The sequence below is a fragment of the Lytechinus variegatus genome, chromosome 1 (genome assembly GCF_018143015.1).
Source record: "Lytechinus variegatus isolate NC3 chromosome 1, Lvar_3.0, whole genome shotgun sequence".
Lineage (NCBI taxonomy): Eukaryota > Metazoa > Echinodermata > Echinoidea > Temnopleuroida > Toxopneustidae > Lytechinus > Lytechinus variegatus.
The window spans coordinates 27,802,025-27,828,226 of NC_054740.1; the positions used below are offsets into that span (position 1 = coordinate 27,802,025).

Genomic DNA, 26,202 nt, shown 5'->3' on the forward strand with positions numbered 1-26,202 from the left:
TATTTCATTATATCCACTCTCGCTTTTTTTTTGCCTGCGTGTTTGTGAGGTATACGAAAACATTTTTTAATGATTTCTGGATTAAATACACGAGGTAAAAACTAATATGGCTGCCAATATAGTCCTGTAAAACTTTAAAACTTTAGCGCAAGACTGACCCCGCCCCCCCGATTCGGTCAGGTAGGCCGAAAAAATTACCAGAAATTCTGTCCGATAATGTAGACCGGAAATGGTCAGTATCGACCTTTTCCAGTTTGCTTGTGACCTTCAACAGAGTATGACCTTCAGCAAATACCTGGTTAAAACTGGCCCGCGATTTCGGCGAGTGTATTGGCTACACCACTAGGGCATGTACTCAAATATCGCAAATAAATAATAATAGAAAGCAACAACGACAACAATAATAATTATGATAATGATAATAATAATATAATATCAAGATAATGATAAGAGTTCTAATAACAATCATAATATTGTTTGCAATAATCACAAGTACGCACTTTCATAGGAAATCATGACTTTAGGCGCTATACAGATACAATAAACAAAAAGAAAGGTCATAATCATAAACGTATGTATGACAAACTGTGATGACTTTTTAAGTATTTTTAGATATTAAACGTTTTTATACATTTTGATATGGGCATCCTTGATTAATATGGGGTGGGGGGCGTTATGGCAGGTTCGAATCCCACTCGTTCCAATTGGTTCTGACTTATTTAATTTCATTACAGTTCGAGCATGCCATCTAAAACACATAGGAGTAATGTCGAAAAAAATGTTCACAAATGATAATTCTTCCTACTAAAGCCACTTTATTTACTATCTATTGTCTACGGCGGACTGCATCTGTATATTAATGAGTCAGAAAGAAGGGGAACGAGGGTATTTGAATTCCAGTTCATCGTGACTTTGCCGTGAACCAGAATAGCTTGGTGGTTAAGTCACTGCCTGGCAAGCAGTAGATGGCAGGTTTGAATCCCATTGGTTCCAATTTTGTCTGACTTATAATTTTCATTACAGATCGAGCATGCGATCTTAAACACATAGAATTCCGAGAAAAAAAACTGTTTACAAATCATAATTTCTCCAATTAAAGCCTTTTTATCTACATGTACTAATGTTTAACATACTTACAGAACTTGAAGTTGATGAAGGTGATTAAATACTCCCAAAGGCAGATGCGATATCTCATTGTTAGACAAATCACTGGAAATAAAAATAAGAGACAGAAAGATGGGTGTTTGAAAGGAGAGATCAGGGATGGCCGGAATGAGAAATACGACCGGTTAACATTACCTCGTTAATTTTTGAGGAATATGGGGGAATAGTTAGAAACGCGGGGAAATAATACGAAATATACTTCTTGAACATTTTCAGGTACTGTTCAGGTGTTTCTCAAGCAAATTCTCTAGCATTTTCCTGGACCTCTATGTACATATCAAGTACTTCCCAGCGATTGTATGTTTTCCCAAGCAGTATTTCCCTCTTGGGCGGGAAATGCATTCATTTTAGGAATACTTGATACCTGATGTAGCTCATCCAGAAGCTATACATGTACTGGAATGATGAAGAAAGTGAGCCACTGAAAGGAGTGTCGTGAAGTGCAGAAATGGTTTAAGTTCACTATGGGAAACTACGGAAACGAAATGCCTGTCATGGTGTATAACATACACAGCGCCCCGCTTCACAGGGCCATAAATATAAAGTGGGGCAAAGATAGATATAATTAGCATTTTCAAAGAAGATCAATAAGAATAGGGAAACTTTGAAAAGATAATGCAAATATATATGAATAGGGCACCATGAATGCATGTACGCATTTTAAAAACTTTGGTATTCTATTTTTTCTTCTCAAAAGAAAATTATGAATGCTTCAGGTCAAGTGATTTTTGTTTAACAGACGGAAATCCATATCTACTGTTATTTAAGGGATTCTGCGTTTCAAATATTTTATAGATTATACTTCTGTTCCTACTTCTGGGGTTGCCGTGGTCTAGTGGTCACGACTCTCGTCTTCAAATCAGAGGAGAGTGGGTACACATTGTGCTGCACTCAACCCAGGTGTGGTGAATGGGTGCCACTACCCCGTAGGATATTCCTTGATCGCACCATGGACCTAAGTCCATGGGTGCCCCACGCGCCTCTGGCAGGTGCAGCTACAGTCGGTAGAGTGCACCTTTGAATCGGCAACTTGACAATCGGCGCCTCGTTAATGCCAATATGAACCCCCTTTTTCGGTTGCAAATGTGGATCTTATTTTGAATTGTAAAAATATAAAACAAACCGAAATACACACTAACAATTCAAGTGAATTGCAAAGTGAATTTGTGAAACCAGTTACCAATATCACATAAAATCAGATGAAATGATAAAAATAATCACTTACAGTTCCATTAGTGTTTCCTGGTACTTGAATGCGTTCTCCTCTATTGAACTTATGCTGTTATTTTTCAGCACTCTGTAATGAATACCAAAATAATTAATGGTTCCTCCATTTTTCTAACCTTCTTCATTTCTTTCTTTCCTTTTTCACCTTGATTCTTCATTTCTATTTTCTTTCTTTCTTTTATTAAATCTTTTATTTTTCTTTCTTCCTTCCTTCTTTCCATCTCTTTACCTCTTTGGAATCACCCCTTATGATCTACATCCTTTTCCATTAAATACTGCTACCAACAAAATCCATAGTAGTAGTAGTAGTAGTAGTAGTAGTAGTAGTACTAGTAGTAGTACTACTACTACTACTACTACTACTACTACTACTCCTACTGCTGCTACTACTACTTCTTCTTCTTCTTGTTCTTCTTCCTTTTCTACTACTACAACTTCTCAAACAACAACTAGAACAACAACAACAACAACAACAACTACTACTACTACTATTACTTCTACTACTACTACTACTACTACTACTACTACTACTACTACTACTACTACTACTACTACTACTATTACTTCTTCTTCTTCGTCTTCTTCTGCTTCTTTTTCTACTACTACTACTACTACTACTACTACTACTACAACACTAACAAAAACAACATCAACTACTACTACTACTACTACTACTACTACTACTACTACTACTACTACTACTACTACTACTACTACTACTACTACTACTACTACTACTATTACTACTACTACTACTACTACTACTACTACTACCACCACCACCACAATTACAAATACTACTTACTACTACTACTACTACTACTACTACTACTACTACTATACTACTACAACTTCTACTACTGCTGCTACTACTAAATCTACTCCTACGACATCACTAGTATTACTATCATTTTTTTCTTTTTTTATGGCGACGGATCCTTAAGGTAATTAAGTGTCGCCTCTGTTTGCTTTTCGTTCTACACAAATTTGTGTTATATGAGGTAGCAATTTATTCACGAAAGATTACAATTCGCAAGCCAATTGTACCCTGACGTTCTAGTTGTAATCATTCGCTTGTGTTAATCATGCGTGTTTATTTCTAATTCTCTTAGGAGCACTCATCCTCATTTTCGAAGCGTGTCCCCCGGGCGTATCTTATTTCCCAACTTCCTATATATCTAGAATAATTAATCACTTGAAACAGTTCATTTTAAAGAATCCATTAAAACGGCCCCTATATGTTCACGAACCCCCTTTTAGTTATTTCATGTTCAAAGAGCACGCAATCTAGCGAACCGCTACGTTAGTGATTAGTTACACCAATTCTCCTGTCATCCCACCCAATAACCTCATTTCATTTCGAGACTAGTTTATATTCAAGACGAAGTTGCTTTTTTTTAAATGGACTTACAGAACTGTTAAAGATGTGTTTCCCGGAAATGAGTCCACTTTAATTGATTGGATGCCATTTCCTTCAAAGTCGCTGTGATAATAATTCAAAGAGACACACTTAGTATAATTTTCACGATTACATCCAGCCTTAAAGGACATGTCCACCCCCCAAAAAAGTTGATTTGAATAAAAAGATAAAATTCAACAAGCATAACACTGAATCAAAATTGGATATGAAAGAAAATTATGACAGTTTTTAATTTTCGCTCAATTAAAAAAAAAGTTATATGCATCCCAGTCGGTGTGCAAATGAGGGAACTGATGACATCACTCACTCAATTTTTCTTTTGTATTTTATTTTATTATATGAAATATCATAAATTTCTCCTCATTGTCTTGTGAATGAAAGATTTATTTCTCCCAGAACATGTGGATTCACCACTGTTTGACAATATTTATGGTTCAGTCAAGTTGGCCCTTATTGTCAAATCTGTAAAAATGGTATAATGCAAACAATGAAAAAATAATAATGAGTGAGGGACATCATCCATTTTATCATTTTCATGTGACTAAATTCTGCATAATAACTATTTTGTGAAAAATACATCGAAGCGAAACTTTAAAATGTCATAACTGTCTTATTTTACATCCAATTTTGATGAAATTTTCAACAGTATGCTCTGTTGAGTATTGAATTTGTGTGTTATTAGTCAAGTGGATCTATATCACAAGACTACACTGCTGATAATATTTCATTGTGGATTATGAACCTGTGTATTTCAGGATTTAAGGTGGGTCTATTTAGCCCACTGGTTTATTTGCAACATCCAGTAAACAATTAGGTAAATAATGTAAATCAGATATCTGGATACATAGTATATTAGATAATAATATATCTCCATCCTCAATGATACATTAATGCTCATAATGATGATGATGATTGTGATCATAATGATAATTGTAATAATCTCAATAATAATGATAATAATAATGATAATAGTAATAATAGAAATAATAACAATGCGACTTATAAAGCGCCAATTACACTTTTTAGTGTACTCAAGGTGCACAAGAATAAAGAAGTAAATAAAAAGATTTGAAAAAGATATCTTTAAAGAGTGATACAAGCAGTTGGTGTCTTCATGAAGGCTCTTCTACAATTTGACGCGTGCCAAAGAAAAGAATCTTTCTGCCGTGTTTTTGAAACTTTCGTAACTTCACTTGCTGAAGTAAAAAAAAAAAAACGACAAAGCAAACTTACATCCATGCAACGGAGAGTAAATCCCTGAGTGCAGTACCGTGGTTAAGATCTTTAATATTATTATGCCGAAGGTCCCTGGTATAGATATAAAAAAATATATATGAAAAAAGAAGATACAAAATTTATAAACAAGAAAAGGTAGGTATTCTAAGGATCAGCCTCAACTGGAAGTAAATATGAACACTAGCACATCAATTATGTGGTGCTCATCCGGCCTCTTGCACCGAAATTTAACACAATTTTTAATTTTAGCCCAGTTGACACTGAAGTGAATTATATTGGTGACATATATTGAGGAAATAGAATTGAAATCGATGAAGAATAACAGAGAAAAAGCGAAATTTGTGATTTATTAATAAATTTCGTATGAATTAGCATAAATAATTTTCTTGTCAAAATTACTAAATTCTATGTAACTCTCAGTTGGGACCAAAAAAAAAATCAAAATCGGTCTACAAATGAAAAGAATCATTTTTTGTGAGTTTTGAAAAATATGCATAAATTAGGATATTTAATGAGTTTCTAAATTCTGTGTCTGTATTGTATTCTCACCTAGAGATATCATATAAAGCAAACTGAATTTAAATTGATCAACAAATGAAGGAGAAAAACATTTTTTTTGTGATTTATGAATAAATTTCGCCTTAATTAGCATAAATAATGTTCTAGTCAAAATTTTAGAATTCTGTGTGGAAGTTTGGTAAACCTAACGAAGCTCTACCACATGGATGAAACATATATCAAAATTGGTCAGGAAATAACGAAGAAGCATTTTTTCGTGATTATGATTAAATTTTGCATAAATTAGCGTAAATAATTTTCTAATCGAAATTTCAGAATTCCGTGTAGAAGTTTGGTGAACCTTACGAAGCTCTACCAGATGGAAGCAAAAATCAAAATCGGTCAACTAGTAAAGAAGGAGAAGCATTTTTGTGAATTTTGAAAAATGTGCATGAATTAGGAAATCTAATGAGTTTCAAAATTCTGTGTAGATGTTTTAAAACCCATACTGAGTGCTGTCATATAAAGCAAACAGAATTGAAATCGGATTTGAAATGACGAAGAAGCATTTTGAAATTGTGGGCTGAAGACATGGACGACGGACGCCACGGTATTAGCTCATCTGGCCCTTCAGGCCGGATTAGTTAAAAATTCCAAGAGAAGGACAAGAGTAAAAAAAGGGAAAATGAACGAGGTGTATAAAAAGAAATGTAGTGAAATCTTAACATAATTTTTACAGAATAAGTAATTCAGTAATCAGCCATCTTCGGGAATCATGGAAATTTGAAATATAACACAGTGGCTTTCTTGGTCAGGTAATGGCAAAGCTCTATTTCTTCCACGTGAATTTACACTTCTTGGCTTATGGGGCTCACTCGACGGATTTATCGAGTTCACTAAACACCCCCATGTATGGCATTTTGTTTTTCGTTCAGTATAATTATATTCTCTATCTATTTACCATGCCTATTTTTATCTATGTTTCAAGAGTTCCCATTCATTTGCCCGACTTTTTTTTTTGTGAAAAGATCATGGCAGCCTACTGTCAAATATTGATATGAATACCTATGGGAGCTGATTGTGAAGAAAAGAAGATTCAGATCAAGAGAGAGGTGTTTCATTGCATAATTTAAAGGACTATTAGCGAAGATCAAGAATCTATGTCTTCTACAGAATTATGTAGGCAAACACTTACGAAAGCACGCCCACGCTTGTTATTTTTGTTTATAACGAACACCTTGTGGGAAGGAATTACATCATTCAAGATTCTCATCCGCTGATAATTCTATCTCTTTATCGCATTTTGACACGGAAAATGACATGATTTTTTGTGGTTATCCGCTCGAAACATGAACTAACATTGTGTATTAATGAATGTCTGTATATACTAAATTTTCCTTTCAATTTAGCCCAGAACAGCTACTTTTTTCTTGCGTTATGAGCATCCAATTATTTTCGACCAACTCCATATCTACTAAGGATGATGTGAGGGTTGTTTTAGCATCCGGGTATATCATAAAAAGGCATTCTTTACATAATTAACAGAAATATGGGTTCAAGCAATCTCAAACCTATGATGATCTTCTATTGGGCACGATAACGGGTTTAGAGCGGTTACACTTCGTAATTCCGAAAGTTCTTTACTCCGAAGGTTCGTAATTCCGAAACACGTAAATTGCCTATACCTCGATGTTCGTTAATCCCAAAACGTAAAAGGGCTCGTTAATCTGAACATTTGTGGCGTTATTCCAAAGGTTCGATAATCTGAAAACGAAGTAAGGTTCGATGTTCCGAAGGTTCGTTAAACCGAAAACGAAATCAGGTTCGTTAATCATTTAGTTTTCGGACTAACGAACCTCATTTCTTTTTCGGAATAACGAACCTTCGGAATTACGAACCTCATTTCGTTTTCGGACTAACGAACCTTCGGAATAACGAATCTTCGGAATATCCGAACCTTCGGAATAACGAAGCTTCGGAACTACGAATGTATGCGGTTTAGAGTAATCTACAAGACAAACATAAACACCGAAGCAACATTTCTACACCCAAATTTGGTCATATCACCCATTGTAGGGCCAAAATTAATATATCTCTACTCCTGTCTCCACAGCAAATTCGGTATTTTTACATCTTTATACATCACTCGATTAATATCACTATGCACAGCATCACCCCTTCACTTGGCATGCAAGAAACTTAAAGTGCCATTCGCTTCGTTCACATCAGAAATTCCACCTGCCAATGTCTCCAAATTATTTCCTGCCCCATAATAGTGCCCTCTCCGTAAGGAAGGCATGCAGCATTAAAGATCAAACCACTTAAAAAGTGGATGACTCCGTGCATATGAAATAAATAACATTTCACTTGTTTACAGGAAAGTTGGAGGAAAACAAAAAAGATATTTTTGTCCAGGGACACAGATGAATATAACGTAATTGTAAAACAACCCATGAACTTAAAAAGTACACTCACAGCCAGTATAGTCGCTCTAATCCAGTGAAAATTCCCGGTAGGAGACTCGTTAATTTATTTCCATTTAGAAATCTAGACGGGATAGGTGAAAAGAGATTTTTTATTTTTTTTCAAATCAAATTCATACAATTCAATTCACAGGTAACACATTTTGAAAATTATTTGAACCAGTTACACACTAAGAAACGTTGCTTAAAGTTGTATATAACACTGGTTATTAACAGCGTTGTAGGAAAAAAAAACATGTTTTTACTGTGCACATGAACCAATTATACAAATAATGGAAACATAATGCACACTAAGAAATAAAGGTTCAAAATTGAACCCCGAAATGTTGATGCAAAATCAGCAGCCTATGGGTTCAAAAATTGAACCCTTGATTTGGGGTTCAAAAATTAAACCCTGCGTTTTGGGTTCATTTGTGCATACTGCGGGTTTAAAACTGCACCTTAAATTTTAAATTGAACCCCTAGGGGTGCAGTTTTGAACCCAGAGGGTGCAAAAATGAAACCCAACCGCAGGGTTCAATTTTTGAACCCCAAATCAGGGGTTCAATTTTTGAACCCATAGGGTGCTGATTTTGCATCAACCTTTCGGGGTTCAATTTTAAATCTTTATTTCTTAGTGTGTGAGATAGCTTGTAGATGGACATTTGCAAATGATTGTAAAGTTGCTTTAACAAAAATATTTCAGCATTCGTTTGTTACACATAGAAGAATCTTTCAAGGACTGATTTTGAAAGTTTTATTTTTGGTGTGAGAAATAACCTTTCTTTTTTCGAAGAGAGCATATTTTAATGTTGTCTATGTCACCTATGTTGAAAATGCTCACACCATAAAAAATGATTTCAAAAACACTGTTTTTGACCCTGGACTGTGGAGAGTATGTTGCCCAGGTCTCGTTAAAATTTGGGCATTTTTGCCAAACTGTTTTAAGAGTGCATGCAAACTAGGAAAACAATTAGGATTAATGAAAATCTAGATGATGCATTTCATTATCATTACCGTTGATGGCGTTCATTTCAGAGTATTTTGAAAATTATGTTAATATTTTCATGATTTCTTGCTCAATCATTAATATCATATCAGAACTTGAAAATTGCATCACCCCTGTCAGTGCCATATTGTTTCCCCTCCTATAAACTTTAGCTTCATCAATCAATGGGGGGGGGCATGTTTTTCAATTCCTACAAGTATTTACCTAAAACGATTACGATAAAAAATGGATTTAGTACATCGAATTGATTTAAAGAGAATTCAAAACTTACAGCCAATGGAGTCCATGAAGACCTAGAAATGCCTCTCTCTCGATGACAGATATCTTGTTTTCAGAAAGGTAACTGAAAAGTAAAAGAACCGCTGAATAGTTATAAGTTGGCTATTGAAAAGAGCGAATCACTCAGAAAAACTCGCACATGGTCTATTCCATGTTTCAAGAAGAAGCTCTTGTTGTTGCTTGTTTGGACTACAAGCTCATGTTTCTTTGGACTACAGTCACTTTTTTTTTACTTCGATTGTTTTGTTGAATTGTTCTCTGCATATTACTGTAAATCTCTCTTTGAAAAAATTGTTTGAATTATTTGATATAATGGAATAAAATAGTGAGACAGATTGTGGCTTTCTTATTGAAACATCCCTCAACGAATACAACATTGGGAATTATACAATTTAGGGTAAAAGAAAAGTAAAGCCAGAATCTTGATTAGTCGACCAAAATCCAATCTCTCTCCCACACAAACCCTCCCCCGTATACAGACACACAAACTCGCCCACTCACACACCTTCCCCGTCTCACTCCCAAACATATTTTTTTTAAACAAGTGCACACCTAGTTACTAATATTGCATATAGCATTTCCATTTATTTGATTAGAAAGCAGGATAAAAGAGCATTGTAGATTAAATGCCTTGCTCACGGGTATAGGTGCCGCGGCCGGGGATCGAACTCTAGACTTTCCATGTATAGCCAGGCGCCTTAGACCACTCGGCCACGGCACCTCCACTCACACACACACACACACACCATCACCCTCACCCACATGCTCACGCAAACCGTTGACGCAAACACACCCTTAATTTTCACTAATTTCGCCAATAACCTACCGCCCTGGCACCGACACTCATGTTCCCATGAACAAACATCTCTAGTACAATTATCGTTCAGAATTAAGTGAATGTACTGCAATCCTTTCAACGCCCAAGACAACAGAGTTTATGGACGTTCCTTGTTTCAAGGTAAAAGACAGTAGATGCAGCAAACAATTTATTTCATTAAAAAATCTTTAAATTTAAGGTAAACTGTCAAAATGTTATCATACATTCTAGATCTGGTACATTATTGTAAACATATCTTTTAGTAAAAATCATGAAATCTTAACTCAAAATCGATAATTCTGATGATCGCTAACACAGAAAAGCATTAAGTGGGGGCAGTGTATTAATATTGCTTCGAAAAATACCCGATATTTTGATGGAATTTTGTGCTTATTCTGCTCATTTCTTAGCAATTCCGCATTTTTTTCCAGAGCTATTTGGCACTTTCTAATTCATACATACAAACACTTTGGTGGTAATTTCATTTGATTCTGTTCGAACCATTTTACATCGTTAGGGCCTAACACAACTGGTATTTTTCTTTAAGCCCATATCTTAAAATCACACAGTCACTTCTGTAGGCAGTAGGAAAAGAGGTACCCCGACACATATTTAGGATCGTGAAGGAGAACACATAGAAAAATGAATTATCAAAGGTGTTTTTCTATCTTATCTTGATTGTGGCTTCCCCATTATCAAACCTCTCAAATCAATATTTTGAAACACTCACAGCGTGCTAAGATGATGAAGATGTTGGAATGATTTGGCCGGAATTTTACGCAGTTGATTCCCCATTAAATTCCTGAATTCAGAAAAAAAGGAGATATTGGAGAATCTCAAGAAGTGTAGAAGAATGGTATAAGAAGAGTACGAAAAAGGAAGGTAAATTGAAAAACAAATAATGAAGAGCTAAAATAAAGGAAAGTCATATGAAATATGAGGGTTAGCACGAAAATCAAAAGGAAAACGGAGAAAAGGAATAAAGAATATAGAAAAGGACAATTTAATATTATAAAAAGACGACGACAAAGTTCAAAATTAGAAAAGCAGAAAAGAAAGCGAAGTATAATATGAGAAACAAATATCTTAAAAAAAAACATCATCCGAAAATATCAAACTGTGCAGCTCAATTTTCCAATGCATTATTATCATGATTAAAGAATTTAGAGCTCGCCTTGAGCTTGTATTTGAATTGGAGTCTAGAAACAAATAAGAACGTAATATCACGGTTAGGATTATGTTATTACAGCATAATCTTGATTTTCATTTGTTTGATTGCATGGGCTTTTTTTAGCCATCATAAAAGTAAAATTAGTCATTTATAGGAACAAAAGCATGCAAAGACAAGTGGAATGCCTCTGGCCGTCTCACCTTCATTCACGCGGTTCAATATAGCAGCAGTGCTGACTTTGAATACTACTCTAACTCGCACAAGATGTTCAGTGATACATGGTTACTCTTATTTCCACGTTTTATGAACTAGACCAATACACTTACAGAGATAGGATGGTAATTCAACAAATACCCCTAATGTGGCCAAAGTTCATTGACCTCACATGACCTTTGACCTTGATCATGTGACCTGAAACTTGCACAGGATATTCAGTGATACTTGATTACTCTTATGTCCAAGTTTCAAAAGTCAGATAAATAAACTTGCAAAGTTATGGTAATTCAACAGATACCCCCTTTATGGCCAAAGTTCATTGACCTTTGACCTTGGTCATGTGACCTAAAATGCGCACAGGATGTTCAGTGATACTTGATTACTCTTATGTCTAAGTTTTATGAACTAGACCAACATACTTTCAAAGTTATGATGGTAATTCAACAAATACCCCCAATTCGGCCAAGTTCATTGACGCTAAATGACCTTTGACCTTGATCATGTGACCTAAAACTTGCACAGGATGTTCAGTGATACTTGATTACTATTATGTCCAAGTTTCATGAATGAGATCCAAAAACTTTTAAAGTCATGGTGGTAATTCAACAGTTACCCCAAAATCGGTCAAAGTTCATTGACCCTAAATGACCTTTGACCTTGGTCAGGTGACGTGAACCTCATGCAGGATGTTTGATGATACTTGATTAGCCTTATGTCCAAGTTTAATGAACTAGGTCCATATATTTTCTAATTTATGTCATTTCAAAAACATAACCTTAGGTTAAGATTTGATGTTGACGCCGCCGCTGCCTTCGGAAAAGCTTTGCCTATAGTCTCACTCTGCTGTGCAGGTGAGACAATACAAAAGGGGATTTGTGTGTGATGAATGCAAAGTTGTTCTTTTGGAATGATTATTGGACGATGTGATTTTACTTATGTAATCAGGTGCCATGAAATCGCGTTTATAGATATTAAGGGGTGGGGTTTGGGGTTTACCCCCACCTCCCATTGTGTTCTCTTAAAGGACAATTCCACTCCAACAAAACGTCAATTTGAATAAAATAATAGAAATCCAACAAGCATAACATTGAAAATTTCATCAAATTCATCAAAATCGGATGTAAAATAAGAGGTTTGTGACATTTTAAAGTTTCCCTTGATTTCACAAAACAGTTATATACACATCCTGGTAGGTATGCAAATGAGGAGACTGATGACGTTATCAACTCACTATTTCTTTTGTATTTTATCTTATGGAATATGAAATATCCTAATTTTCTCTTCATTGTCAAGTGAAACGATTAATTCAATACTACATGGTTCAGTCAAGTTGGCCCTTAATGTCAAATTTGTAAAAAATGAAATATTGTATAATTCAAACAATAAAAACGAAGGAAACACTGAATCGGGGTCATCATCGTCTGTCTCGTTTGCGTAACACTGAGTTGTGCATATTACTGTTTTCGTGAACAATAAGCGAAAATTTAAAATTTCACAACTTTCTTAGTTTTTATCCGATTTCGATGACATTTTCAGCGTTATGCTAGTTGGGCTTTTCTCTGTTTATTTAAATCGACATTTTTCTGTGGTGAACTTGACCTTTAAAAACAGAAGGGGGATGGGTCAAACTTAACATCCCCTCCACAAGCAGAGCAGTGGGTATGTCGCAGTACGTCCTCATTTGATCAAATCAGGTCCATGGTCAAACCATTCGAACCCCCTCGGTATTAACAAAATGTTAGATCCCTCCATGTGGAGAAAGCAATTTTTTCAAGTTACTTACAGATACACCAAGGAAGGGAAACGGGAAAAAGACGTACTGTCAATGCGTTCAATGTTGTTGGACGTCAGAAATCTGAAGGACAAGCAAAACAGATTAATAAATCATAATTTTCAACAAAGCTCATTTTTACTTTAAGTGAATGGAGTCAAATGCGATGCACAGGAGCAGTTTAGTATGAAATATTCAGTCGATTAGGACGGAGGTAAGCTTCTCTCTGTTCTTATCTGGCATCTTCGTAACGTTAAGACTTAACTTGTTTATTTGCTCTGAATTATAGGGCATTTCCTTTAAAATTACTAAAAAAAAATAATGTATGATATAATTTAGATTGTCCCAGGAGAAAACGAAATCGAAAAACATCCACGATTCCTTAATCACAACTTTTAATCATCAAATAGCCATTTTTCTCAGGTTATCCATGCACGATTAAGTAAAAATCAGTCGAAAGGAGAGTACCAAGAGGTCGCATCGCGGACAGTCTTTTCCAAATTTACAAGTGTAAATGACATGTCATTACATTTCTTTAAATGAATGCCCGAATTTACCTAATGTCATAAACCGCAGATGTTTCCACAGACTTCCTGTCAGATTGCCATACTAACCAATCGATTTTCTTGACTATCAGCCACTCCACTGGCAATTCAGATAATTAGTGAAAATGGATTTTGTTTAATGAAATTGGGGAAATAAACACATTCGTGTACAAACAAAAAAGAAAATCAGAGTTACGTCGTCCCTTGGGGTAAATTTTGCTTAACACTTTGCTTTGTGCACCCTGTGGTCGTTGTGTAAGAACAAAAATTAACTTCCGGATATATGATTTTCTTTTCGGAATAAAATTATCGACTTTCATATTCGTATCCTTTCAATTTGTCATAACTCAATCACTCGTGAAAAGGTATTTCACCTATGCGCAAGTTATCTGTAGTGTCCATCTTACGGAATGAATTCGATGAAATTCTTTAAATCAATATATGTAATTCTATATCTATATTCAATAATTTAAGAATACGTATACTCCTCAATATTAAAAAAAGTACTTCGGATAGCCGTTCGTCTTGTATTATTGGCAAACACATGAAGAAAATTTCAATCGATTCACAGCATGTTTGAGCATTGTTTATAGGAGCATAAAATTGCAATATAATGAAATTTCCTGAGATTGAATTGAAGATCAACGAGCTATGTTATACGTACAATCTAGTGACATTTGAAGGAATATCACTCGGAATCAACGTGTAGCTCAGGTTTGAGCAATCAAGTTGTGTGAGCTTGTTGCATCTGCATAGCTCTGGATAATACGGCAGTGCTGCGATAAAAAAGTACAATTGTACATCAGACAATCAATCAAATCACTTCACAAGGAGATCTTCTAGACTTAAATCGACTTGAAAATCCACGTTAAATCGATTTTAAGATTGACGAAACACCAACAGGACGAATCTAACGATATTTCAAAATTTTTAGGTAAAGATGTGAAATATTATACTAATAGCTGACAGTAATAATTATCGATTTCAACTAAGCTAGGATGTGTTTCGGAAATTAATATCGATTCTAAATCGACTTTGAAGGATACAAAGCCCCAAATGCACTAGCATATTGTCATGGTTGTTTTTTCTCTTAGAATTAGAGGAAACTGTTGCATCACTATACTGAACTCCCATAACAATTTTTTTCTGGTTGTCTTTTTTTTTGTACAACATATTTTTATTAGAAATGATCGACCAATGATCTAATTTCTAGTATAATCACGATAGTTCGTGCAAATTATATTGTAACAGGGGAGACATACAATATACACACATGCATGAAAATGTGATTTAAGTATGATTTCATATAAAATCACAATTGAAATTGAAAAGTGGGATATGACATCATTTGTCCACCTACTGCATTCATGAGGTTTGCATATAATTATCTGTGTTCACAAAATATTAACATACTTTATATGATATTCAATAACTTCGTTGTTTGTCATGAGATTTTGATGTTTTTTTTCAGCATTTTGCTTGGTGATTTTCACTCTTTTTATTCATATATCATTATTTTCAGCTCGGGATATTCGCTTTATTAAACAATAATTTCATGAGAAAGTTTTTAAAATCAAGGTTAATTACCACTATATTATCATAGATATACATGTAGATCTGGTAGACCCTACATTAAAATCAACTCATGTTTCTTAAATCATGAAATCTTAGCTGAAAACCGATAATTCTGATGATACATAACTAATACAAAAAGGCATATGTGGGGAAGTGTATTAATATTGCTTGGAAAATACCCGACATGTTTATTTTATTCGTTTCTCAGCAATTACACATTATTTCCCAACGCCAATGTGCACATATTTTTTTTTCATTTATACATACAAACACTTGGGTGGTCATTGTATCGGATTCTGTTCGAACTCATGTTGATATCATTACCACATCTGGGGGGTGTTTCACAAAGATTTAAGTATGACTTAAGTCGCACTTAAATGCCGACGCGTACATGATATGCAACGCGCGATCTTATTGATAGATACGCATTAGTGCGCGTCCTCATGACACGATCTGACCAATGCGGTCAAGCCTTACATACCGTACGCAACTCGGTATTTAAGTGCGACTCTAAGTCATACTTAAATCTTTGTGAAACACCCCCCCAGGTATTCATCTTTAACTGACTTTTTCATATCGGGATACATATTCGAACAATACAGAAATAGGGTGAATTATTGCAGCATGATAAATGAATTCGAAATTCACTGATTTTGCATTGCATTAGATTGAATTGAATCATTCTTGAATGAATATACAGACTTACCACAAGCGTTTACCATGTTGACCGGTTCGAATTCCCCGACAGGAACCGGATGTCGATAGTCGAACTGCGCAACCCACCCATCATCAATGGCTAAAGGAAACCATAATAAATAAATGAATTAATTAATATCATTACTCCACGGAGTTTTGTTTCATGAAATAAAAATGATCATTCATCATTTATCATCCCTACTTGGCCGACTTATATATTATTAGCATAATGAAATGATTGCTGTATTGTGTTGCTCCGATCCACCGCTTGGAAAATTCTGTGCAATGCCGTTTTAATATTGCATTAAAAAATGGATTCTGTATCACTCCATTTCAATATTCAATAAAAAGCTCATACATGATTGTGGTAGCTATGAAATATAAAATTTACATATAATAATAATAATAATATAATAATATAGGGTATTTATATTGCGCACATATCCACCTTGATAGGTGCTCAAGGCGCTCCTATATTACACGGCTAAGCTAGGCGTTCATAGCGCACACAGTTTTTTTTGAAGAATTACTTATTTTGAGGAATTATTATTCTTATAATTATTCTTATTATTATGATTATTATTATTATCATTAATGTTATTACGACATATGCCATAATAATATACATATACGATGAACAGACTGAGGAAGTAAAGGTAGTCTAGGTCCTGACCCCGGGAGGGGGGGAGGCACTTACATTGACGAGTGGATACCATGCGCGACCAAAAAACACGTGAAATGGATGTCTTTTTCAAAATAGGGCACGTTACGTACGTAACGTAATAAGGGTGTCAAAAACACTAAAATAATGAAAAAAGGGTATCTATTTTCGCCAGGAAAGCTACGTGTTTAGGGTCGAATTTGCGATGGTATTAAAAAATTGAATAATTTTTTTTCTAAAGGATGTACTTTTTGCCCCAAGAGTCAACACTACGTGTTTGGAGTACGATTTGCGATTTACTGTACCCAATAATGTAGGTAAAGGGAAGACCGATGGCCGACGTCCGTGACAAAACTATTGAAATATCGCATTACATGTTTAAGGGTGCAATTCAGGGAATATTTGCCAATACACAACAAAAACTGTGGTGTTAACCGGTGTACATCAGTTATTAACACCAGTTATTTTGCACCGGTGTTAAATTGGTGGTGTTAGTTTTACACCTATAGGTGTTATTACAACACATCATGTTTTTACATTTACACTCCTTGGTGTTATGTTTAATCTCTAGGGTGTAATTTTAACACCTCAGGGTGTGGTCCTCTATTAACACCAATTGGTGTCAGTTTTAACACCGCAGTTTTTACAGTGTAGTATCGTTTTGTTTCCAATACTTGTTAAGGATAGGGTTTCACACGTTAATACTTGTTGAGGATTGCATTTTCAGACTATGGAAAATACGTGTTTAGGGTGCTTTTCGAGACCCTCTGGTCGCGCATGGTATCCACTCGTCAATGGAAGTGTCCCCCCCGGGTCCTGACGTATTACTGCCAAAGCAGGACATACAATACAGACATTGTTTAAAATAACAACAGAGTAGTAGATAACATAATAGGAGGGATCTTGAATGCCATTAATCTTACGATAACTTATTTCATTTTGTAGACACAATATATAAATCATACCAAGTAAAATAAAAATGTTATATACCAATGAATTACTGATAAAAGATACACATTCGTTATCACATTTTAATGTTATATGATACATGGTCTTCATTATCGCGGGCATCATCATCATCATCATTATGATTTTGTTAGTATTGGTAATGCTATTATTACATTTATCATTACTAGTATTATTCTTCTTATAATTATTGTTATTTTTTATGATTATTATTATCATTATCATTAATGTTATTACGACATATGCCATGTGACATATGATGTCAGAAATTAAAAACTAATAACCTTATTTGCTGGAATTTGCTATTTGCTAGAATTTAATCAAACCTTGGAAAATATTTTAATTCATTTTAATTTTTGGCTTTTATTAAAATGTGAACTTCCTCATTGACTTCATAGAAACCACAAGTACTTTATATACGAAAATCCCAGCTATCTGTATTGAACAGATGATATGGTAAACTGGGGGGGGGGGGGGTCGTGACACCTTGGCCTTGCCCTTCAACTCTTCCTGATCAGCTGTATTCAAATCAATGCAATTTACCGAAATCAGCTGCTCTTTTCCAAATTTGTACTCAACTTGAACTCTCGCAACCCCATCAATAGACCAGTTCCTTGCTCCTTCATGGACAATTTTGGTCAAATGACCTTTCATTTCTTTCATCATGATGGGCAGATTTAAAAGCAAGATATTACGTCAGCATGCATCACATAGCAGGATGAAGAAATTGAATAGACCTGGGGAGCGTTTCATGAAAGGACTTGTCGGACGTTTTATCTGACAAGTCCCATTTTATCCGACAGTTACTATAGTAACAGTGCCTCTCAGCCAATCAGAATCACGAAAAGATGTCAGATCTGACAACTTGTAAGACAAAAATGTTGATGAAACGGTCCCCAGGTGACTAGAATAGCACATCAATGAACACTCTATGAAGGTATATATTCATTTCTACTTTGAATGTTATTGCATGTTGAAAATGTACTTGACAAACTGTGAAATACCAGTCGGTCGCCGACGCATTGTTTTTTTGTGGATGTACATGAAAAACACAATATTAATAATCAAGACATCAAAGTTGGTGCTTATCTCATTAAAAAAAAACACAACATGAAAACACACCATGTCACTTCAGTACCAATGACCGTCCTCTGATCATGCGCAGAGTGGAACTAGGTTTCTAATCAGATCAGCCCGCAACCCAAACACACACACACACACTCGCACACACCACGACACATAAGCTCCCGAAATGTATAGTCGGGTAGATAGTTTTTATGATCAAAATTATTGAATGACCGCCAAGTTGGGTATGACTGCGATTTTTAAAAATGGAAGTTGTAGTATGGGGTGTCTACTTCATGAATCCGACAAGTGCCACCTGGGCACCCTTGGACATTTTTTTATTGACGTCATCGGCCACGCCCACTTTTACACATACCTCTTAAATATGAATTAAATATTTTAAGGAATAAATATGTCATGTTAGGTATCAAATTAAAGTTAATGAAATATCAAATGTAAAGTTATGGATCACTGGATATTTATATCACGCAGGTCAGTTGAAGGTCATTTAAGGTCATAAAAGGTAAAATTGCCTCACAAATGTAAGCAATACATAAAACGTGGAACATATCAAGTTTTGAATACAAACAAGAAAGGGATATTATGTGAACTTATTGGCAAAGGTTAAGCTGATGTTGAGCATATTAATAATCCGACCGTTGCTACTTTGTCATTTTGAGGAATTTTATTTTTGTGACGTCATAAACCACACCAGCTTTCTTACATTCCTCTTGAATATTTAGCGGATTAAACATATCATGTTTGATACCGAATTAAATCAAATTCAATATTAAAATCCACATACATGGATCACTAAGCATTTAAAGCTTTTGCAATGCAATTAAAGGCCATTTTAAGGTCATAACAGGTCAAACTGTGCCAGAAAGAATGCCACATATACTATGGAATATCTCATGTTTGGATAAGGGTCTGTATATCAAGGATGTGACGGGTTCTACCTCCTCATCCTTTGGCAGTTTCTATTTTCCGACATCACAAACCACGCGCACTTTTCACATAGACCTAAAAGTAATCATGACAGAATGTGACACTTTATAGAACAAACCTATCTTATTTGGTAACTAAGTTAAGCTTGTGGCAAGTAAAATAAAAGTTACAAGATATTAAATACATGAAAAAATCACCTAAAGTACAATTATGTTAATGGCAGGTCAAAAGATGTCAGGCAATGTAACAAGACTTTAATAAAAACAAAAATTAACATAAGCTTGGTATCATCTCATAAATTTTCATACATGAAATAAAACTGCACAGTGTTTTATTTTCTTAAAAAATATATGAATAATCTAGGACAGAGTCATACATGGTAAATAATGTATCACAAACAATTTCCAGTTTAAGATCAATCATGTTGGAGCAACCTAAGAAAAAGACATCTACAACAAAATTTCACATTGTTAGACAAATTTTCAATTAGCTTTATGTGTGATATTTCATGTAACTGTTTTTATTGTTGTTGTATAATTAGTTAATCAATAAAATCTGAATTATAAAAAGGTTTCAAATTTGACCTTTTACATCATCCTAACTCCACCACATTTTGCTCTCTCATTCATCTTCCAGACTGATTTTCCTCTCTTTAGTCTAGACTGCATGTTCAGTTTTCCTTGTATTTAGAATGACACAATGTTTTTAACATGCGATACACGCTAAGAGGCAAATGATTACCCTCGACTAGAGCATGGTGGCCCCGATTTAAATCCACATGGAACAAGTTCTGAGAATTCATTGGGAATAACTAATGTGCTATGAACAGGTACAGGAGTGCCCTCCTAACTTATACTTCCCATCCATACATGGGAGGCAAGTTACAGGGGGGTCATCTGATCAGCTACTCTCCAGATAAAGCTCCTGAGGAAGAGCACCTTTGATAATCATGCTCTTTTGCTGACTTGGCTGTTGGGGGTAGGCTCATGATATTTGAAGCATCCGTCTTCTTGCTGAATAATGTGAAGTAGTGCTAAGTAGCATTTGAAAGACCATTACATTTGTTATATTACTTAAGAAAGATGAAAAGTTGATCCAGTCCACTACTTCTGCATCGGACTCTATAGATTAAGATCTTATTCGAGCAGCAAGTTTGCAAGTTTAGGGTGGAAAACCTTTCCTTGCCAAAGTGACACAACATGGTATCACAACCTGATAGAGACTTATCTGTGCAAAGCAAACATTTTGTTTAGTGTCAATCACTTTTACATCAGTATGCAAAAGACTTGTAAACACAAAATGAGAACAATGGTAGCACAGAAATGTCAGTGTGGTCAGAGAAAAATTATATATGCTTCTACCGCCATCACATCTTCTGCAGATAGCTGACAGTACATAGAACCGGACAATGGGCCTACCCGTGCTAACTTGTTCATGACACAGTTGTTGTTCCTAAGGAATTAAAAGAACTTGCTTGCCGACACAAGTCAGCGTCACCCTGTTGTATAGCTTTTAAGGATTAATGCAGTTGCTGGTCGGCCGTCGAATCATATATTTCATAGGTTATACTGCAAGTGTGAATCGAAGTAACACAGCTCTGGGAGAGAGGCATGTAGTCGAGATAATTGGTGAAATGGAATCTTATGAGCATCTGGTCGAAGAGGTGTGGCGCAGAGGGTGGTTGTGAGAGAAATATAACAGGACATGGTGTAAAATGCTAGAATTGGTGTATTATTTGGAATCACATGCAATGATATATTAAACGTTTTGTTTAAAGCCCTGTTATACTCACGCGATCATCAACCTTTCGTCAAAGGTCAAGTTTACATGTGCTTCATTTTAATCTAACCTTTAAATGTATATTCCACTTTCCATAAGCTTCAATTTGATACCAAACAGGATATGCTTATTTTGTACACTATATAAATCATAGGAGAATGACCTATGTGAAAAGGTGGTGTGGTTTATAACGTCAGAAAAGGACGTTGCCCAAGGTTGCAAAAGTAGCCTTCGTCAGATTCTTAGTCTGCACATCCTCAACATAACCTTTACCTAAAAATAGGGCTACATAAATAACGCCCAACTTCTTTATATTCCAAACATGATAATTTACATTATAGCCTATGTTGCATTAGTTAAATTTGTGACCCAGTTTGACCTTTTATGACCTTAAATGACCTTAAACAGCCCTGGACACGTATTTGAATGCGTAGAAAAAGGTGGATTCTATTTGCTTTTCATATAATGTGATACTTCATTCGTTATGTGTTTATTCTGCTAAATAGAAAATTCATATTTAAGAGGAATGCGTCTGAAAGTTGGTGTGGCTTATGACGTCAGAAATATAAAATTCCTCAAGATGCCAAGGTAGCATCCATTGGATTCTTAATATGCACACTTTCAAACTTAACCTTTGCAAAAAATGCATATAATCCCTTACCTGTTTGTATTCAAAGCATGGTAAATATTCAACATTATACATACATTTGTAAGGCAATTTTATATTTAATGACCTTAAAATTACCTTTAACTGACCTATGGGCTATTCCACGGTTACTCGATCACGTTACATTTGGAGACACCTTGACTCATACTTGGAGCTGTAACTCCATTATTATTGATAGGAACTAAACATCTCCTTATCACAACAAAGTACACAGTCTGACTATCCTTTGTATAAAAACAAAACTTGGGAAATTCTATTATGCTCCTGGCAAATCTTTGGAATGTGTCGGTTACCTACGTTACATGATTTGGACCAACCTGTGGAATTGCCCCTATGCATAATTCAAATGCCCCCCAAAATGCCCAAGGGTGCCCGGGTGACACCCATCGGATTCTTGGAGTAGACACTCTATACTACAACTTCCAGCAAAAAAGTTGCAGTCATAACCAACTTGACAGTTATGTTGGGGTTCTACTTGATTAGTAAGTAAGACCGTATCTCTGTGACGTACCCTCACACGCACGGATCCACACGTACACCTACACGCACCCCTCAGGCCCTGACACAAAGCTACCCGTCCAAAATCGTGTGCAAAAAAACACAAGAAAACTAACGATCCATTAATGGTGGTCAAAACACCTCAATTAAAAACCACAACTAGTAACTATAAATAACCCTACGCCCAAATTACGCCACAAGGCATGCTGGTATGAAATCTAATAATATACAATTGCATCACGTGTACGAGTCGATATCCAGCTCTCATTGGGATCATTGATCATTGAGTACACGTTTCACTAAGACTGTACACTTGAAACTTGACTCGCCGACAGATGCACGTACAATCGAATCCGATACAAGACACGTGTTACCCCTACCGTGGCTTATTCCTGAAAATCATATAGATTTTTTGTTTACGATTCTTCAGGCGGCCTGTAAATGTAGAGTTTTCGCAACTACGACGCAGACGCTTTCGTGAACATTAAAAAAACCTATTGTCAAAATCCCTTTATGACAAAGCGGTCTTTGTCAAAAAAAAGGTAAATGAAAACAGCAGTGTCGTCTGCGAGTCTGGACAAACGACATTATTTCTGCACATTTCGTCAGCTCCGAATCTCAGAATAATCTGCTGTCCAGTGTCCTGGTTTACCAATTTTTGACAAAGACCTCTTACTTGTTCATTGTTATTTGACGGGCACTTTCAATGTATTTAGTATGTTCTAGAATCCGCCCCCTTTGGAATCGCGAAAACTCCCTCTTACCTGGGACATCCGGAACACAATTCCCCCAAGACTTAATTGAAAATAAATATCGTCTGTGTAGTAATCTATGGTTATCAAGCGACGTGATGTTAAAATATATCTAATATTTAGTGTTTCCGGGGAAAAGGCTCGTTCTTACCTGATATGTTGGTCTACATAATTTTCAGGTGATCAAAGATTCAGAGAGTCTGCTCTTACAGGGCCGTAGCGGGGGGGGGGGCGGTCGATGGACGATTTGAGTTGCATTAGGCAACGTCTGACATGACACTTCGTTGAAACTAGTGAAATCTAAATGTACCGAGAATGTAACGATTGCATTTTGATGCTGAGCATGGATATCTCCTGAGCCGTTCAAAATGAGTTTTGATACATTCAATGATTACTTCTATATAGACTATATTAATGTAACAACGGTGCGGCATCTCTGATCTCTGAAGTCAGCTTAACATATTTTATTGACGCGATTGATACTTCTTGGAAATGGCAATTTATCTTATAACCATCCTATATTTATGTTTAAATCATTAATTTGCACAGTGAATGTAACTTTCAATACATTATTCGTTTTCAATAACGCATCTTATGAAGCATTAACAAATTAACACAGATTGAGTTATGTCTTACCACAACCCGTTTCGTCTGCAGCATTCGGACAGTGCTCAATGCCATCACACTGAAACTGCTGGGCCACGCAATGAGTAAGGTTTCCACATGGGAAGAAACCAGGCTGACATTTGATGATGCCGTGGTCCGATTTAGCATTGCAGGATCCGAACGCCAGAGCTGTAGTTTTCAAAGAAACAAATTTGTATTTAGTTATGGATAAGGTTTATGTACATTCTATTCAGTTAATCATAATATTTAACATTGATAGCCCTTATACCATTGATTACAATGATTGTGATGGCTGGATACTATCATCCCGGCTTTAGTATGGTCATGGCCATACCCTGATCGGGAGTTCGGGTATTCAAGGAATTTCTTCCTGCATCTTGGTGGGGAGTGGCAAATATAGACATACACCTTGCCAAAAGACTCGAGTGTTGCCGTGGTGGCATATGAACTACGGACCTTTTGGTTCTAAGTCAGGAGACTTATCAACCGAGGCAAAGTACTCCTAGATTTACATGGCACTGATACACAATTCCATTTTGGCCTATTTGCTCTTACATGTCTTAAGGGACGTTACAAATAAAATGACGGCAACCTCAGACGAAACCTTTTGTGACAACGGATCTAAGAAGCGCAACGGAAGCCAATTTACTCGTTATACCTAACGAACAACATCCAAGTGTTTCGTTCACTTCAATGGGATACTTTTATATCCCACCGTATTTCTGGAGACGCTATGTCGGGAAACACCAAGCTAGTGAAGGTCCTCCGAAACTGATGCTTTAAAACCACGGCGTTTATTAAGATTTGTCGGTTACCCATCTATATAAAGTCCACTGTCTAAAATTGTCACTAAAATAATGTCCGTTTTTGGTAAAAACAACAAAATTTATATTGATGACGGGCAGCATAACAATGTTCAGTGAATGGCCATTTAAGGTGCGCATAAAGGACAATGCTTTTCCAAATTAATGTGATGATCGACTTTTGTCATTATTATACGTCGTTATGAATTGGTGAAGTTGATCCTAAACAAATGACCGAAATCTTTCAAAATCTATGTTCTAATGACAGAATTATACCCCACCATGCTTGTAAGGTTTTCAATGCCTTAATTCGATGGAGTGTACTATTGTATGTTTTTGACCGTTCTCTAATATCTATACGCACGTCCAGTATTTCCACAGAAAAGTGGAAAGTTGATCCACTGTTTTCAAAACAATGAATTAACTTAATAGAATATAATGTAATCTAATAGAAGTATAAAGTATAAACTGTTTTATAAAAAAACCCAACCATTTGCTATGATAGGGTGACGATGGAAAAAAATTCTTACTTAGATGGCTACATATCTTAAACCTATTTATGGTTACAAGTCGCGATATCATGGGACACAAATACTTGTTTTATTTGAAAGTAAGCTAATTCCACCCCAAGGAACACTCACGCATTATAATTATGTAAATTATTTATGGTCAAATGATCCATATCTTAATCCAGACAACACAGATCCTTTCTGTAATGATACGTGCATAATATCCCAACTTTAATGGAAATAATCATTGTTGATAACAATCCAAAATACCTGGATTTTCATTTTATCACTTGATGCACCTATGCCAGCACGAGGAAATTCGGGAAGATTTAAACCAAGTACGCAAGAGGGAGGCTTTCTCGTTCGAGAGGAAATCATCCTACGTTAGAAACACCTCCCCGGTGGCCCCTAACGGGATTGAACACGCTTTCATATTTCATCTCGCACAGAGCAATTTATCAATCACTCACTGGGCATACATCACACCTGAACCCATCTCCATTTACGTTGCCCGGAAACCGAAATGACAATATTGCTTATTGCAATCAGCTAATGATGACCCATGAGAACGTTCTACGATTATCCTCTGGTGTGAGTGACAACCTGATCTGAATACATACAGCGATAAAGAGTTCAATTTTCCTTGAAGTCAATTTGAAAATACTGTTTTGGATATAAATGAACATAAGTGGAGTAAATCTTTACTTGATTTCTATTAATCTTTTCAACAAAGAGATCATAGTAGAATGTTCAAAGGAAAGAATTGCCCCTCGGAAGCTCTAACATTCAATGTGAGATCCAAAACTGGTCATATATTCGGACCCAATAATTTGTCTGATGC

At 35.6% G+C, this 26,202-nt stretch overlaps 1 protein-coding gene across 2 annotated transcripts in view; it reads right to left on the reverse strand.

The window, feature by feature from the left end:
• Nucleotides 1–24,213, reverse strand: part of LOC121410439 (relaxin receptor 2-like) — a 53,115-nt gene extending 28,902 nt beyond the window's left edge. For both annotated transcript variants that reach the window (XM_041602534.1, XM_041602542.1), the window contains exons 1-11: nucleotides 24,059–24,213; nucleotides 16,097–16,186; nucleotides 14,480–14,591; nucleotides 13,283–13,354; nucleotides 10,843–10,914; nucleotides 9,288–9,359; nucleotides 8,021–8,092; nucleotides 5,045–5,119; nucleotides 3,803–3,874; nucleotides 2,390–2,461; nucleotides 1,138–1,209 (exon numbers count right to left, since the gene is read on the reverse strand). In XM_041602534.1, the coding sequence (XP_041458468.1) occupies nucleotides 1,138–1,209; nucleotides 2,390–2,461; nucleotides 3,803–3,874; nucleotides 5,045–5,119; nucleotides 8,021–8,092; nucleotides 9,288–9,359; nucleotides 10,843–10,914; nucleotides 13,283–13,354; nucleotides 14,480–14,591; nucleotides 16,097–16,112 (707 nt within the window). In that variant the 5' untranslated portion in view covers nucleotides 16,113–16,186; nucleotides 24,059–24,213. The remainder of the gene's footprint in view (nucleotides 1–1,137; nucleotides 1,210–2,389; nucleotides 2,462–3,802; nucleotides 3,875–5,044; nucleotides 5,120–8,020; nucleotides 8,093–9,287; nucleotides 9,360–10,842; nucleotides 10,915–13,282; nucleotides 13,355–14,479; nucleotides 14,592–16,096; nucleotides 16,187–24,058) is intronic.
• Nucleotides 24,214–26,202: the final 1,989 nt, after the last annotated feature.